Source organism: Solea senegalensis, linkage group LG10 (assembly GCF_019176455.1).
Source record: "Solea senegalensis isolate Sse05_10M linkage group LG10, IFAPA_SoseM_1, whole genome shotgun sequence".
Taxonomy (NCBI): domain Eukaryota; kingdom Metazoa; phylum Chordata; class Actinopteri; order Pleuronectiformes; family Soleidae; genus Solea; species Solea senegalensis.
The window spans coordinates 21,718,725-21,737,742 of NC_058030.1; the positions used below are offsets into that span (position 1 = coordinate 21,718,725).

The 19,018-nt window shown below is 41.4% G+C and overlaps 1 protein-coding gene across 3 annotated transcripts in view; it reads right to left on the reverse strand.

Annotated features, from left to right (window-relative positions):
* Positions 1-19,018, reverse strand: part of frmd4a (FERM domain containing 4A) — a 129,487-nt gene that overhangs the window by 102,060 nt on the left and 8,409 nt on the right. The window contains exon 1 of one of the 3 annotated variants that reach the window (XM_044035686.1): positions 3,672-3,924. The exons of the other annotated variants lie outside the window; for them this stretch is intronic. Coding sequence (XP_043891621.1) covers positions 3,672-3,704 — 33 coding nt within the window. The 5' untranslated portion in view covers positions 3,705-3,924. Of the gene's footprint in view, positions 1-3,671; positions 3,925-19,018 lie in introns of those variants that run through there. 3 annotated transcript variants of the gene reach the window in all.

A 19,018-nucleotide genomic window follows, 5' to 3' on the forward strand; every position in this document is an offset into this window, starting at 1 on the left:
TGCACAGGGACTGTGACCTTTAAAGCCAGCTCAGCAATATTTCTGACTTTTTGCAAGCAGAGGATTGGATGCAGCTTTAAAGGCTTTTGCTCTTTATGTCTGATATTTTGGGTTGAGGTCACCTTCAGGGCATATACTGCTGCACACGGACCAAATTTGATATTTTTAGTGTTTTGACGCAGGGATGGTGCTGAAATGTGATTTTTAATGAGCAAAGAAAGAGATCACACTTTGTAACTTTACTCTGTGCCTGCAGTCTTAAGATGACAACCTGAAATCAATCTAAAACAGCATCATTTATTAAGGTTAAAAACAGCGGTGGCTCATCAATAGTGGGTGGTAGAGTGGAGGTGGGTATTGACATTTCATAGTCAATACCCTTAGTCATAAACCCAGCCATGGGGAGGCAACTCTTACTGCTTTCAGACAGACATGGTTCTGGTTCTAGTGACGTTCTAAAACCTTAAAACCTTGGTGGAGGAACATGAGTGGGAGGACGTTACGCTGCGTTACCCGGGTGAAAGTAAGGACCAGGTCGCAAACCCAAGTCTTTTGACTGCAAGGCAACAGCACTAACCACTACTCCGCCATGTGGCCCCCATCGTGTCCACTGAATAAAATACCTTTTTTTGCCTGTGTGAAATAAAAGACTGTATGAAAACGTTGTTGGTTTTTTTCCCCCCTGAAGGATTAGAAGCAGTACATGAAAGCAAGTTTGTGCCGTGTAAACTTTGAGGGACTCCTGCACAGTGTGGCTCACTACGCTGTGATTCATTCACATAAATCTGCTAACTTTGACTTTGATGCCAGAACTGCGACACGCCGCTCGACTGCAGGCCATGTGAAGCTCAATGTGGCCGATGAAGATAAATGCAAAAGTCATTTAGTCAGTGAAAATGGTTCCCACAGCTTTTGGGTAAATGTGGCCGCGGTGGCAGACGGCACAGATATAACGGGGCTTGATTCTGCGCCATACCTTTGAAGCCAAGTCTATCACCAAAACAGCCCGCTGACGCTCCTCTTTGGATTAGATCATGGGCCGATGTGCAAATACCAATTACAGAGCTCGTATTAACTGCCAAACACACAGTGAGGCGCAGACAGACAGACAGATGGGGAGGTGGACAGATGAACAGGACAAACAGAGCGCATTAAAGGGGTAGGCACACGCTTTGCTTCAAATTCCTGTGTGGGACAGTATATGCTGAACACGGGGAAAGAAGAATACATACATACATACATACATATATATATATATATATATATATATATATATATATATATATATATATATATATATACACATATATATACATATATACATATACATATATACATATATATACATATATACATATATATATATACACACATATACACATATATATACATACACATACATATATACATATACATATATGTATATATATATGTATATATACACATATATACAGTGGGGATGTGTGTGTTGGAATCTGCTGAATTAAAAAAATATTTTGAAAACACATGCAAATGAAAATGAGAAGGATAATAAAACAAGGAGGTGAGGGAGGACGGTGACGGAATGATCTTTGTCCTTTTAGTGAGAACAGACAGAAGGAGTCTGACCAGAGACAAGAGGTGTTCATGATTAACTGCGGTTAAGATTTTAACTGATGACACAAACCACAAACCGATGGTGGAAACACGTCATAAAAAGCCTCGGTACCCCTCTCAAAAATGACTCTTAAGTCACTTTCAATCTCCATCTAGTCAGTTACTAACACTCTAATATTATTATTTTTTTAACATATATCACATTTAACTATTAACTGAATATTGTTTATTAACTTGATCGCCTAGTTTAAAGGATATGCACATAATATACAACCCATTCTACAACTTAAACAGAGCAAAGTAGTAAGATTTAAATAAACAATGCTGTTTATGACACCAAGCTGATATCAAATATCAGCTATGTTTTCCAAGCCAATGTTACTATGTGGATATGGTGATGTAAGTGACCACGCCCCCTTTCCAAAGGTTTAATCATGACTTCATAAATATTAAATACATCATTACAGCTTCTATCATACACTGCTTAACTTACGCAACTCACCCTCTCATGCACATTAACTCTCATTATTATATCTCAAACATTCAATCCAGGCCAAAGCAAATGGGTTTTAATGGAGACACACTCCTCATCACCCTCATCACTGTCCACTAGTGATGGTCAGATTCACATTGATGCATTGAGTGTAGACACACACTTTTACTATTAATAACTCTATAGCAAGTACAGATGCAAACATGGGGATGAAAATAGAGTCCAGGTAATCATAGAGCAAATGTTTGGTGATGGTAAAGCAGAACTACGCAGGATTTTTACAGAGTCATTGTGATGGTGAGAGATTGGGGGCCGTCTCTCCTCCCCCTACTGTCTGTTGTTGACGGCCGCCGACCCCGAGTCCTCAGCATCACGAGGTCTAGTGAAGTCTCGGGTCTCGTGAGAACACAGATTGCTCAAGGAAGCGATGGCGTTATTTTAGACATTTATCACGGAGGAGCCGGCGAAAAAGAAGCACATGAAAATGTTGTCGGAGGAAGCGAGGAGGAGGAGGAGGATATGACCGTCTGACCGAGTGAGGGGCCGCACATGAGTACCGGCTTTTTTTGGATGGCGAGAAAGGGAGGGAGTGAGGGTAAAGCGGTAGACGATGGATGGATGGATGGATGTTCACGCTGGTGTCTTCAGTATGTACTTCAAACACTACTACAAATGCTGCTCATGACTAAGTGAGCCGCAGTCAAATTGTAATTTTGCGAAGCATCAAATCACATTAAATCACACACTGTGCCAAATCGTATTCAATCTCACGTCGTCGTCGCTGTTAGATTGCACTATAATTGCATCACATTAGTCGCCGAGTATCTCGCACATGAGCATCTCCATGAGAGTTTCTGCAAATGCAGTGGGACGTGCATCACATGAATCTCTCGGGTTGGAGATGCACGTCCCTACTGTCCACACAGCTGTGCTGGATGTCACACAGACGCAGACAATAACCTCTGCACGCTCTGACAGCGACACACACACTAAATAAAGGCTGTTCTATATGGAACCCACAGTTGTACGCTCTAAAGGAGGTGTCAAAGACAAAAAAAAACTGTTGTGCATAACAAGAACAATTGTGAATCACCACTTTTGGACATTCACCCAATTCCCAGCCGAAGCCAGTTCTCTCCCTTGCACCTCTTTCTCCACTCCCCCTTTCTCCATCGTAAATCAAAAGGCCAGTGGTTTGTACTGAAGGGAGATCGGCACCACTGTGAAACACTGAGTCATTCTTTCAAATAAAGCCCTCGTTAATTTGTGCACAGTCACACGCACACACACACACACACACACTGCATGCAAACTGTATCTCACTGTCAGTTTCGTACAATCCGAGTTTTCTCCTGCGTCTCCCACACACACACACACACCCAGGATTCTGCCTGGTGCCCCTAGCAACGCCGGCAGCTCAGAAACTTCTCAGCTGGAGTTCAAGCATCACCACGGCGACGAAAGCCCGGATTGATTCCTTTTACCAGCGTGCGAGACATTTCACCACGCACCCTACATGCCATTCTGGTGTTGGAGGAAAGAGCAAGATGCTGCTGCTGCTGCAATCCCCATGGTAACCTACCCGCGTCCTCATTGGAGACAGCAGTCCCTCCATGGCTGAATGGATTGGTTCTGCTGGGCTCGGGGTCCCCTGTGCTGTGTCAGTGAATTATTCCAGTCTCCAAATAGATCCCGTTAGAAATGCTGTCTCATCCTCAGAGCGAGCATCGTCTCTACAGCGGAGCTCCCTATACCCACACCCAGAGAGCCTGGCCAACTGACAGGCACACAGAGACTCTCTCTGTGTGTGCATGTGTGTGTCTGTGTGTGTCTGTGTGTGTGTGTCACAGACATGTACACACATACACACAGTAGGAAGCAGGAGGAGTGAGGGCAGTGCCAAACCTCCAGTCCTTCTCCTCCGTCCACCTGTCAGTTCTTCCTCTACAAACCACTGTGGTTTTAATGTGCAACGTCTCTCTCCCACTCCTTTGCTCCCCCTCCCACTCTCTCCTCTGCTGCTAGTCTCCCTGCTGTCTCTCCCTCTCTCTCTCCCGCTCACTGCCTGCAGCTACATTTGTTCCCCTCAATGTGGCAAATAATCGCAGGTCTCGCCTGCTCGTGCTGTCCTTCCTCTCTCCTTCTCTCCCCCTCCACCCTTTCTCACCTTCTCAGCACACAATGCTTCCCTGCTCACTGTCAGCTCCTTGTTCCCGCCCAAAACCTCCTAAACAGGGGGGGGGGTCAGGCAGAATGTACATTTATGGTGTGTGTGTGTGTGAAAGAGAAGAGAGGGCACTCTCAGGGCCACTTTTGTCCCTCCAGACAATAGCGGCTCTTAATCGCCTAGCAACCTGATCACCATTCTCTTAACAGACAAGGCATGAGTCACCCTCTTTAAAAAAAACTACACAAACGCACACCCACAAAACTTGCTCCTCCCTTCCACATATTATGCCCTCGATCACATGGCTACACAACTACACTATGACCTACTGTGCATGTCGACAGGTTGACAGCGTTTGTTAAAGGTTCGCGTGTCACGGCGCCGCCGAGGACAAACTGAGGCGCGTCCACTTCCACTGGATCCTGGTGGTCGTTCTATGTGTTAAAAGTGTGTCCTCGTGATCCTCCCTTATCAGTGCAGGAAATCACAGACGAATCATCACCTCGGCTGTGAGCCGCATCTTGCCGTTGCCGTGGTAACAAGGCCCATCAGTGCAGGCGCACCAGAGACGCAAGGGAGACTAATAGTAGTAGGAATAAATAAATAAATAAATAAATAAATAAATAAATAAATAAATAAATAGGCATGGATTCCTGCAGCCTATACTCTTCAGATGTGAAGACGGCTGTGATGTCTTATGACACCAAGCGCTGACACACCTTTATTTCTCAAGTCTCCTCTGTAGTGACAGTTTTTCAGTTTCTAACACATAAAGAAAATAAACCCCAACATATTTGATACCAGTTACAAATTGCGCTATAAAACGTCAGAGTGAGGATGGAATTATTTGGAATTACTGGTTAGCCAATGTGTATTTGTCACCGTTATAGCACGCTATTTGTTTTTTGTTTGTTTTTTTTGCCTCAACAAACCTTCCAAACTTATAAAGATTATTCAACTAAATTTAAGAATCAAAGTTTCTGATACTGACGTCATTACACGACATGTCTGTCAGTGATGTTGCAGGGTGGGCGGAGTCAAAAAGCACCATGTACCACTAACCCTAAAAAAACCAAAAAACATTTGTTTTTATTCATACGAAAATGGGCCTATGCACACATGCCACTACTCGACAGTAAAGCAGCAAAAGATTACACTTATATCCTCTCATTACATTTAATTAAAACATGGAAAAACATTAATTTGCTCTTTTTCCATATAGGAAACTTAATATGTGTGGATTATTCATTGTATTATAGTGGCTAATCCGTGGCCTGCTGTCTACATTGAGAACATATGACGAGCGTCACAGCAGAAAAGCAGGTCGACTGGAACCTGCCGCGTCATAACGACATCGATCGCAGGATGGTGTGGACAGGTCGGACATCTCAGCTCAACAACGTGTGGACAAGATCAATACGGTGGCCTCATATACACTCTGTGTGTTTGTGCTTGTACAGAGAATATATATATATATATATATATATATATATATATATATATATATCGAGCCGTGATGCAAACACTGATGTTGCATAAAGACTAAAGACCCTTTCATGTCATTTTTAACGGAACACAGACATAATTACTGGACGCTTTAGAAAACGACGCACAGAGAGGAGATCGTCATCACTGCACTGAGCCAATCAACATACAATTAATGGCATTAAATCATCCCCTGATCCACTTCACATCAGGCAATTTACCTTCATGTAGAACACTGCTGTATATCACAGCACCTCTCCAACACACACGCACAGATTAACACCAACAATAGAAGGCAAAAAAAGAACAAACATACATGGGATATTAGCCACTATCACTCACACACTTATTGAGGACATAAAAATTGTAAAAGTGCAGCTGTGGGTCAAACTCCCTGGGGCGACAGCAAAGAGCTCAAATCTCATTATTCAGCTGACCTCTGACCTCAGAGCGTCGGCTGACTCATAGTCTGCAAAAATGAAAGCTTATGAGAAAAACCAGAGGCTCCGTTATTCCTCACAGAATCACCACATATTTTTGGGTGTCATCTTTTCCTAATGTCTGCATTTGTATATACACTTTATACGGCCACTTTATTAGGTACAGGAACCAGCACTCAGTGTGGTCTCTGGCTGCTGAAGTCATGCTTCAAGGCTTAATGTGTTGTATATTCAGAGATGGTCTTCTTCATGTCTCGGTTAATAGTTGGATGTACTGTTGTTGTTGCATTGGTCACCTCCCACTTCTAAGAGGCATAACCAACAGATGGAAATCAAAATGCCTCTGTACACAAATCAGATGTGTCAACCACCGTGCTTGTTTTAATTTTCTAGGAGTGATGGCGATCTAGGAAAGATGTCAACGTTTTGTTTTCTGTTTGTCTGTCACAGAAGAAACTATTTGCAAATGGCTTTAATTTGTGATTGATTGCCTTTTTTTCTGTCGTTGGCCAAAAACGATGTCCTCACCATGATGTTTCTGCAGAGAGAAACCAAAGTGCTGGAAGATTTTTGTACTATTCTCTGATGGTTGACCATGAAAGTCCCAGTAGATCTCAGACCAACAACCACAAGCAAGTCATATAAAGATATGTGTAACATTTCTGCAATAAAATATCTAAAAACGACAGATATCCTTTAGCCAAATCCAACGATGGATTGTTAGATATTAGTTAGCCGGTGTGTGTTTGTCACTAATGGATCACGACTTCCCATGATCCCTCACTGCTTCCCAATGTCACAAACTAGGTGTTTTGTTATTGTTTATCGACTAAGAGACCAATAGCAGCAGAAATGACATACTGTGGGTTTAAACTCTGCCACAGTTCGTCTACATGTCTGTACATTCATTTGTGGACCTGTGTTTGGCCTGTAAGATATTTGCATTATACACAGCTGAGCAGATTATACCTAATAAAGTGGTAAGTGAGTGTTTGTTTAGCTCGGCTTACGTTGTGTGTGTTTTTGTTTACATTTTTTTTCCACCAAGTTGTATGTGGATGTCTGTGGTTAACATACAGCCTCGTATGTCATCACCTGACCGTGAATGTTAACCTGTCAGCAAACACACACACACACACACACACACACACACACACACGACCCTGCCTTTAACCCCTCCCGTCACCGTGAAGCGTGCACATAGCCATACATAAAGGATGGAATGGGAGGATGTGATATACAGGGTGATAACCATTACAATCACAGAACAATACTGCACACACACACACCACACTGCCCTTAAACCAACCCCCTCTGTCTGTCTCCTCCCCCTCTCTCCTGTCCCCGTCTCTCCAGCAGGAGCCCAGACCGAATCCCTTGGGAGTTTTTACATCTGGCAGATGTGAACTGACGCACGTTGGTCAGAGGATGCTGCAGATTTATCGCTCCAACTCCCTGCGGTTCTTCTCTTACTTTCATCCGTGTGTTTAAATGTCAGCGCTCTCATTTCACTTCTCTCCGGAGCCAGATGATGAAATTGTTTCTGCACAAACTGCATAATGTAATAACACAATGGTGAAGCCTCATCGCGGACAAAATGTGAAAACGGTGTGTAATTTTCTCGGGCTGTTTTGTCTTTCGATCGAGAGCTACAATTACACTGCGTCCATTGGGCTGAGGTAATTAGCTGCTGCTGCTAAACAGACTGTAACTTCACGGGGGGAAAACAAAAGGAATTAATTGCAATGATTATCAATTAAACTGCGTCACAGCAAGAGAGGGAGTTTGAAGAGGTTCTCATCTCACTTTCTGCTGCTGCAACTCATGCATGCTTCAACACGATGTGGGTCTTTGTCAGGTTTCCCATCTGCCATTGCGGCTGTTCCACGACTCTGTTTATAAAGCCAAACATCGTTCTTTTACTTCTAGTTTATTCGGTCTGCGTATGATATGCAACAATCCAGGGAATTTCAATTTTGCAGGGTTTTAAAGCAAGACTATGTCAAAACACATTCGGCATCATAAATGACCAAATTGAACACAAGTGGGTTGGCGACGCAGTGGAGAGAAAACAGCAGATAGAAGGAGACAAACAGAGAGAGAGAGAAAGAGAGAGAAGTCATATTCATCATTATTTACTGTGAGTGTTCAGGCGTCTGCCTGGGAACACAAGAAGCCATAAGTCAACGTGTGACCCTGTTACAGCATTACAGCTAAATCAATGCCACAGGAGAGGGAACTGCTGTTGCTTTCATGCGCCAGACTGGGACTTCTCATCTTTTACAGACCAACAGCATCGACTCAGGAGGGATTTGGAGAGACAAGATGAGTGTGTGTGCTAAAAATCACTGTCCACTGTACCACGGGTGGTGAGATGGAAAAACAGATTATCAGGCTACAAACAGCTGGTGCGTGTTAACATATGTGCACATAGTTCAGTTATTTTCATGTATATATATGTATATACATGTATATATATATGTATATACATGTATATATATATGTATGTATATATATATGTATATGTATATATATGTATATGTATATATATGGATATATATATATATATATATATATGCCCTGTAAATTATGTTATTTACAAATATATTTATTCCTTCTGCAAATGTAAGCTTGAAACTCTCAATGTTTATGTGATGATATTCTGCACAAATTTTTATGTTGATCTTCAAAAACATTTATGCAAAACCCTCACACTTTAATCATGTCATTTGCTTATATATATATATATATATATATATATATATATATATATATATATATATATATATATGTATATGTGTGTGTGTGTGTATATAAAGCACATAAGTAATCTATTACTCTATTTTTATCTATTTCTATAATCTATTATACTATTAAATGTTTAATAAAATCATTATTTAAAAAATAGATTGCAGCTATACTTTGTATATAGTATAAGTATTTTGAACCTTTTGAACTGGATGCCATTTTTTATACAGTATATGACCCAGATTAAAAATGACGGGTGACACCATACACACTTTTCCACGACACTGTCCTGAAGTTGATCTCACACTTGTTTAGCACCTACAGTCATGTCAGACTACTTCAAAGTCTCCAACTGTGTAACAAAGATTCTTCTCCCATAAATAACATGACTCAGCTAAAATGCTGTTGCTGACTTTTATTGACATGTTTTACATAGTCAAACATATGATATAGATATATATTTTTTGGATTGCATCAGATGTTCATCAGAATTTTATGTTTTGATCCGTCCAACATTTGAGTATTGTAACGGCTCATCCCTGTTAATAATATCATGTGCTATTATTGACACATCTGTTCAGTAGTTATCTGCGGGATTAAAGTGGCCAACATGAGTATTAATTACACTCCAAGTCAATTAACAAGATTATCACAATATTAAATATTCATAGTCCTCATTCCTGGTGGAGACTGGAGGTAAGCTGCGGTAAAGTAGACGGGTTAATCCAGGAATTAGTTGAGCAGCATCGGTGGTGATACCTTAACTCACACACACACACACACACACACACACAGTCAAACTCTGAGTGTCTGCAAGTCATGCTCGCTCTCCAAGCTTTCAGCAAGATTTTAGGGCAATCAGTTACTGCTGTTTGGTGTCGGCCTCATGGCCAAGGCTGAGATTTACTGTGATATATTGCTGTGTGAAACGACTTCGGCTCCTTCCTCGAGCCAAGGGTCCTGGCCTTGTTTAAGAGAGGCTGGGGCTGGTTGTTGCCAGAGGGAATTTGTCTGACATCCAATCTAAAGTTCATTAAACGGCAATCCAGCGAAATGTGCTGCTCATGCACATTGAAGTGCCAGTGCAGGCGCGCACACACATACACACATACACACACACACACACACACACACACGAGAACATGTCCTCTGCCCGCATGCATAGAGATATACATTTGCTATGTGTGACTGCCCTCGTTGGTCTGAGGAAGCTCTCTCTTCTCTCACACTTCACCACAGCTCAGAGGAGGAACATCTTATCTCACCACTGCAGAGGGACGTAGAATTAGAGCGGAGGGGGGGGTAAGATGGATGGGAGAGGCTAATGTGCACATGGTTTTGTAGTTAGGACGTGAGCGATTGCAAGAGAGAGTGGGCAAGGGAGAGAGGGAGTGACAGACAGAGAGAGAGAGAGGATTTCTAATCAATGTCATTTCCATAACGCTCTTGCACCAAAGAAACGCCGCCTTTGTGGTTCCACTGATTAGAAAGTTGTTTTAGCCTGATTCTACAAAGTCATCAGCATCAGAGAAATCCCTCCCATTACTCCCTCAAAAACACATCTCACAGCCGCTGCTTTACGTTCGACACCACATGAGCACCAACACATAGGTGTGCACGGATGAGTTCACGTCTGTAAATTAGCATTTAAAAGCACATGTGTGTGGAAAAAAAGGAAACGGGAAATTGGCTCTATTCATCACGAGCCACGGTAACGGCGTGCAGAATGCTATGAAGTCACTCCAGAGTCGTCGCCTAGCAACTGTTGCCACGGGCAACCAGCATTGTCTGCAGACAGCGCACAAGCCTTGCAGAGAAAGACAGACACAGAGAGAGAGAGACAGAGGAAGATTGATGAGATCCACAAAACTCTGCCTGATTTACCATCACGCGTCTCTGCTTATACGCCGTTGTTCATGTTGTTAGCATAATTAGTTTGTTTTCAGGCACAAAAACCCACAGAAATCTGACCTATTTCTACACCTCTGACACATGCTGCACTGTATATTCTGTACCGTCTCACACAAGCATTGACCAAAGCAGGAACACTACGCTGCCCCATCATCCACACGCACACACTGCCATCTACTGCCAGTCCAGACTCAAAACATGCAAAGATAAAAACCTGAGGACTTGACACTGTGAATCAAATGTGGAGGATAATAATTCAATTACAATCATTTTAGTTTGCCCAAACTTGATCTTTGCTAAATCTGCAGTCATGAATAATGGAGAGCACTTGCAGGCCTGATTCAGTGACAGAGAGTTAAATCTCCAATCTCCATATTGATAAGATTCCACACACATTTTTATTTATTAGATTCCTCTCTTTGTTGTCTTTGATCTGACGTTAATTGAATTCTTGTCGAAGAATCCATCGCACAATCGTACTTCCATTAAGCAGCCATGGAGATGCTAATAGGATCGCGTTGAATTGAATTGCTCGTCTCTTTGAGGAGGTGAGACGAGTCATGGCAGAAAAATATGCTCGACAGGTTTTCACAGTGCGTCAAATAGCAGTTTACAGCAGGCGATGGACGAGAATTACCTCAAACATCAACTCGGGAATTTCAGACTACAACTGCTCACAGAAATATTAACCTGCATTTAAATGTATTTAAAATGTTGTCTTTTATCTTCTGCTGTGACTTATTGCACAGATTTAGGTTTATATTTACATTCATATTTGTCTTTACTCTTTATTTTCTTATTTCTTGCATTTCTTTAATTATCTATATAATCAAATTAGCTAATTATCTTTAATATGTATTTATTTTTTCTCTACTTGGGCATCAATCTATATCTGGCAATAAACCTGATTCTGATTCTAATGTGGTTACATTGCCATTTAAAAATGAGAATTGTGACAATGGAAATGAAATTATTATAAAACCGTGTGTTTCTATGTAACCTGAAAAAGGTCTGAAGTGATCATTGGCCCCTGCTGTATATATGTGTATGTTAAAATGGAGTAGCAAATAAGATGACATTCATAATAACACGTATATTAGGAACATTTCATATATAATTAAATGTTTCTAAAGCAGGAGCACGGACAAACAAAAGAAGAAAAAATTTAAATGGAGATGAATCATGTCCACTTTCCTGTCTTAACTAGATTAAATATGTTCTGTTGTTTAACAATAGTTTGATTGGGGAACCTGCTGTAAAGGTAGACACTGCATTCATGTTGCAGGTTTCATTTCTGCTCCTGCTGGATTACAGGATGATAACATGTTCCCTTCACCTTCATCAGCTGCTACTGAGACGTCCACGTGAACCCCGGAGTCTCACGTGAAGCCGAGCAGACGTCAGAACTCACGTGGAAAAACAAAGGGAGCAACACAATAGATGATTTTTGTCATTTATATACGTGTTACGCTCCCTGACCTCCCCAATAATTCATTCTATAGATTGATTGCAGATTATGCAAAGTAGGCTGTGTGATTCCACACCTATGATTGGACATTGGGGGGAGGATTCACTTGGACAAAGAAAGATTTAGCACCTACAGATTATATAACACAGATTATTTTATGTGTGAATATCCAGATCACCCCAAGATCTCATGATTTCTTCCTTGGGCTATAACCGTGTATCCCCAGATCTCTCCTTTACATTTATTCTTATGCTTCATACAAATGCAGCCATAAACACAACCGTCTCGTGCCATGTTGTTTGATATGATGTTACAATAGAAGTCATTACAGGCTGCTGCTTGGTGCACGTCTGCAGGGTAATAAGTTATGCATTACAGAAGGGATTAGTGTAGCTGAGGTCTTGTAATCCTGGAATCAGGAGCTGTGATATCAGTAATATAGCAACAAACCGCTACGTGAAAAAAACAAAAAACAACCTGCATTTAGCCTCTGTGTTTGCACATGTCAACAGGCTGATGGTGTAACATGTAGAGAAGAAGCATCCACTGTTGACCTTCCTGCTCCCTGACCTGCTTGTATCTGCAGGGGTTCTTCAGCCTCAGACCCCTGAATAAATGCCACAACCAGGTAGAAAAGGCCACTACACTCCCAACAACCACAGCAGACACAACAAGCCTTGAAAATCCATCATAAAAACATGGAAAAGGGCCATTTCCTCTTCTCCCGAGGGTGCCAGACTGCATGTTGATCTAATATAACAGTCTCCATCTCCCTCTAGAGGCAGACAAGAAGAACTACAATGTGTCCTGCTCTTTCATCATCTCCCCTCCCTCATTGTCGTGTGGTGAAGCATGTGTAACATGTGCTATGCCTCTAAATCTAAATCCTGTCACAGTTACACTTCTGCAATTACGTTTCAAAATGAAACCACGTTCAAATTTAAAGAGATAGTCTGTGACTCACATCATGAGTCGCACACGGCTGCCAGCACAACCCAAAAACAGTAACCATTCAGCCACTTAACAAACGGCTCAGTTTAGTCTACAGTATCTTGAGAAACTTACGTTTGCTCTGAAACACTTGTCTGCACGGCAAAGTCCACAGATGAAACACACAGATGTGGCACACTCAATTACTAAAGTTCAAAGGGTTTTAGTTTGAAATCCTTTATTCAGATTTACCTAAGTGACACAAACTTAAAGAAGGCAGCAGTGGTTTGCTGCAGCTTCTCTGTCCACACAAGCGACACACATGTACGCAGGTGTGTGGGTAGTTCACAAACTCCCATTTACAGCTGTAAAAAGGCTGTTTAATGGCGAGATAAAGCAACAGACACGTAGCCACACATGGTAGATTGAAGTAGGCACAGAATTACACCTGTGTTAAATGGCTAAAAATGAGATTTTCCTTGTGTGCCTGAAAGCAGCCGTGTTTTTGGTAAGTGCTCACTCACTTCCCTCGGGGTAGTAATAATGAAACAATGAATCCTTATAAGAGATTTAAATGAAACACACATACATATGTGTAATATATATATATATATATATATATATATATATATATATATATATATATATATATATATTTAATTCTACAGACTTTGTTCATTTTATATCTGTTTGTCTTTTTATCCAACATATCTCTAACCCTTTAACTGCCCTGTTTTCTGAATTTTATCTTCATGCATCTGATGTTTTGTCAGCCTTTAAAACCTCTTCACTTTTGTCGAGCTCTTGAAAACAATAATAGACGTCAAAAAAAGATGTCTTTTCAATATGCTTTGCAGGAATGGAGCTGTTGCTATGACAACCAAGGCTACACTTTTGTTAGTGTTGTGAAAGTGAAAAAAACACCCTACTACTTTATTAATATTTTGTCACAAGTTAAGGCTAATAAGTCAAAAATTGTGATGCTCACTGTTGCAAACTCCTGCCAAAATGTGCTTTAATGGACTACAAGGAAAACAACACGTCCACAACAACTGTATATTTGCCATAAAAACACAAAAACCTGAATATGGAAGTATTTGTGAGTGAAAAAACTGTGAGCCACTGCCCACACATTTTACAGTAAAGAGGCTGAAATACATGTAAAACAAGTACTTTTACTTGCTACAGTTTACCCCCCAAAAGAGGTAAACTGTAGCAAGTGGCAACATTTATATCCTGAACCAGATTAAATCACAACAAAACTAAATTCACAAATCAAATGCTGTAAACTCAATGTGCTCCACCCTTCCTCTTTTCAAGTGCATGTGTTTTTCTTCACAAGAAAAGAGGAATTGAGGAAATATTATTTCCATTTTAGAAAAAAAAAAAAAGGGCACATTCTCAAGCTACAGTGTGTTTTATGCTTTATCTTTACTGTTTGAACACATCCTGGGACATTTCAAGTATAAAAAAAAAACAATTGTTAAACTGGCACTCGGCTCATCATGATGGCAGCAGAACCTTGATGTGATATTAATTCAATTAATTAAAAGACATCCTTGAAATCCCATAATAGTTTTGTGACAGAGGCAGAGATAGAGGGGAGGACCCCCCTGAAATCTGATTGACATGTCACAGCACGTCTTGTCTAAAGGAGCCAGTTGCATTTTTGAATCCTCCTGTACAGTAGTTGGCGCTGTGAACCACACAGAGGTGTAATCCACTTTACTAGCAGTCCTAGTAAAGTGGATTACACCTGTGGTTTGGCACGTTGATGACGTCCCTGGTCATGACTAAGTTCTACACTATGTTCTACTTAGTGACCAAGGACAGTTTGGCAGTCAGACAGAACCTCAGGTCATAGTTAAAATCTGCACTATGTTCTTTATGTCAAAATGGTGTCAAATTGTTTGTTGAAACATTTTGTGTGTGTGTATTTTCGTTCATGTAAAAATTGTGTCATTGTTGGCTGTCGCAGAAAAGAGGGTGGAGGTGATTTGGGTGCAATACAGGGGTCTGTTTACTGGACTATCTCAAACTCACATTGCTATTTTTTTCTTGTCATGGACTAGCTATTTATTTTCTATAATGTGTGTGTATATATATATATATATATATATATATACATGCTTTTCTTTTTGCTTTTAATTCTATTATCATTATTCATATATCATTATTTTCCTTATTACGCTGATATTTCATTGTTAACATATACAGCTGTGTATTTTAACTTTGCCTTTGTTTGTTGTACAAATTAAAACTCAATAAAGTTTGAGTAAAAAAAAAAAGGTGTCATTGTTGAAAAGTGCCAAGTTGTACGTAGACTATACATTTCAACAGACTGTGGTTGCAGTTGATTGTTAGAGAAACTAATTCATTGTCATGGTCAATGGACCCCCTGAAAATAGCCCTGGCCACTCCATGGCCACCCAGAATATAAAACCCTAGCTCCGCCACTGGACGGAGCGGCCCTGTCGCTGAGTGCGGGCAATTTGCGCACACACACACACACACACACACGCGCGCGCGCGCGAACATTAGGCAGTCCTGTCCTGCCTCTGTGCATCACACACAAGTATCATAATCCATAATCCAGTCCCCAAAACTCCAGCGAGGGTACACACACGCGCGCGCGCGCGCGCACATCCACCGCACTTCCGGGCACACTCACCAAAGACGCTGGCGTTTCCCCCGCTTCTCTCGGGCACGTGTCAGATCAGTCAAACAGGGGCGTAGCTATCTCGGCAACTAAATAGGGCTCTTGGCGGGAAAGTGACCAACTGACTGACTTAATTGTTCAGTTTGAGTAATCAGAGAGATTTAAGGCAGTTTAAAAGTGCTTAACTGTCAGAGTTAATATTTTCTTTCATTACGACATTGAATCTGATGTTCCTTATTCCTAATTTGATTCACGAGAAACATTTATTAATGTTTCTTCATTGATTCATTGAACAACTCGACTAAGAAATATCATTAAAGAGGGTGTGTCGCCAAGTACATCATATCTTCATCAGACAAAACCTTTTTTTTTCTATTAACCTTTTATCTTCTAATCTAAACTATTAAATATTGTACACGTTTGTATAAGATTTGTTGAATTTGCAACATAAAAACTGCTCTTTTTATCGCCAGAATAAAAGGCACTGAATTCTGCAGGACTGTTGTGTTGGTGAAGAAAAGTAAACAATATAAAAGACTTCATTTTTCCAGTTTTCCACTGCTTTATATCTTACATGTACAAAGTGATTTGGCTGTTTTTTTCTTCTTTTTTGTGAGTGCTGCTAACAAGACAGCTCTTCATTATGACCGAGACCTGCTCCCTGTTAACTCACTCCATATGGAAGACAAGCAGCCCCACTGGGACCCGTGTCAACCCGAGTGGGATACGTCAGGAGCGCACACACACACACACACACACACACACACTCTGCAGTGTGCGTGCAAATGCATATGCAATCACACACCGTAACACACACACACACACACACACACAGGGAGAGAAAGTGAACCTGGAAGCAGGTTGTTCCTCCTCAGACATCTGCTCTGTCCCAGAGACAGATGGTGAGCCAATCAGACCGCCTGGTGCCTCCCTCACATGCCACCCTGCTGCCCCTCCCCCCAAACCTGCATCATGGCACATGTGACAAGTGGCACCATGCAAATGTGACACCACCATTGAACAATCATTAATGTATTCATTACATTAACACAGATTATGCAGCACATAATCCAAAATGTGAATCCAACCCGGCCCGCTTCACTTTTTCTTAGCAGGATACAAACTCTGGATCCTCTGCTGCTAAATTCAATGCTCCTGCCACACCCAGACTCTGCAATGATTGATGAGACTGGAATAAACCGAGCTTATTGTGTTTTGATGCCACGACACTCTGCAGAAAACACTCATTTATCCACCGTGAGCGCCGTGTTCCCGCGGCAGCTTGACCTTCTGAAGGGGACAGGCGTCAGATAAATGTCTTATGCGGCTTTTCGCCGCAGGCAAAGATGGAAAAATCTCTCCAAGCTGCAGCGGGAATTTCATCTAAACATTCTTTGTTCATCTCAAGAGCATCGATTCACCGAGCTGTATAGGTCAGTTGTGTCTTTGGACGAGTTGTGCGTAAGTGTAGTCGAGTGAGCGGCAGCATGAGGAAGAACCGCATCGCAGCGCCCACACACAAATCAATGAAATTGCTCCACTCTTCATTCACAAGCCTATATTTGTGCAGAGATTCACGCACAGTATCGACCCAAGGATCTCGTAATAAGCAAGGCATTTTTCACCTGAGGGATTTCACATGCAGACGTAGTAGGTGGGTATTTGTGGAGTTTTTTCCTCTACGTTTTTGGCCTTTTATACATTTATACATTTGAAAGTGTGGGATGTGTTTCTGAAAACTGCTGCCATTCACAGTTTATATGTGCAGAAAGTTTTTCTCTTGCAGTGTCACAACGGGAGCTGTTGTCTCCTCTTGTTGTTGGTGTGCAGTGTTATGTTTATGTATGTGAGGCTAGTTGTGTAATGATGTAAGGCCTTTTCCTGCCCTTTGTGTCACAGTGTGTTGTAGAATCCTCATTGTCCTCTTATGAGCAGCAAAGCTTCACATTTACAGCAATATTGTAGGTCATTGTGATTTCATTTTTTTTCACATTTTGCATGTGAGTGGACAGGATTTCTTTATTTTTTTAAAATACCCACCTGCAGTCATAGGCTTGATAAAATCTACATTTGTGTGGAGTAGAGTAGAAGAGAGACAACATTTTCCGAGTTGTGTGCGATACACAGCCCACGATACCATAATTCATTTATAGCAAGACGATCATATAGCAATACATCATAATGTCTGTCTAACAGAAGAAAACAAGTGCAGGATTTCTCTATTCATTCACAACTATGTATTGAACGTGGATAGGAAATCTATTAACGTTGCTTTTTCTGCCATCATCCCACTGTAAACTCCCTCTAATATCAATATTTTCCCTGGCGCATCGATCATCAGTGATATCACCAAATCGATATATTGACCCCCCCCCCTTCTATCCATCGCCTGTGACTTTTAAACAAAATAAACAGTTCTTTGTCTCTTATATACATTAAATGCTGCTTCTGAGAGTGTCTGCTAATTTCAAGATTCTGGATGCAAATTTACCAGGAAAATAGTGGTGTTTTAAAAGGCAGCCCATGGCCAAGAGGAAAGGAATTGGGCTTTAATCCTGGGACAGGCCAAGGGCTGGGGTTCCCCTGAGCAAGGTACCCAATCCCCCAATGCTCCCCAGGCTCAGATAAGTCCTGCAAACTCATGGAAGCACATGCAGACTCTGGTGAGCATCTGGCGGGCTTCTGCTTGTTAAAGCCTTTTGACATTAACCCCCTTCTTCACTTCACTAACACAAGCTGTGAGCTCGGCTGATAACCTGGCTCATCGCTGGTCAGCCATTAGACACAAAAGGAACAATATCACACCCCACTGTGAGTGTGCATTAACATGCAGGGGGAGACAGAGAGATGCATGTGCTTCACATTTCCACACCTGAGACCTTCACTCTGTCTTCTGCTACACACACACACACACACACGACCACAGCTGACTAGGCAGATACTCTGGTAAAGCCAATGTTTCACCTCTGCAGCTCATCAATAGTTAATGAGAACAGCACAAAAGATTTAAAGAGTATGTTGAAATCTAAAACATAAACATGTAACACACACGGACTAAAACACAAACAATCAAAAAACATGGTCTGTTATATGCACAAGACTGGACTGATTGTCAGAGGAT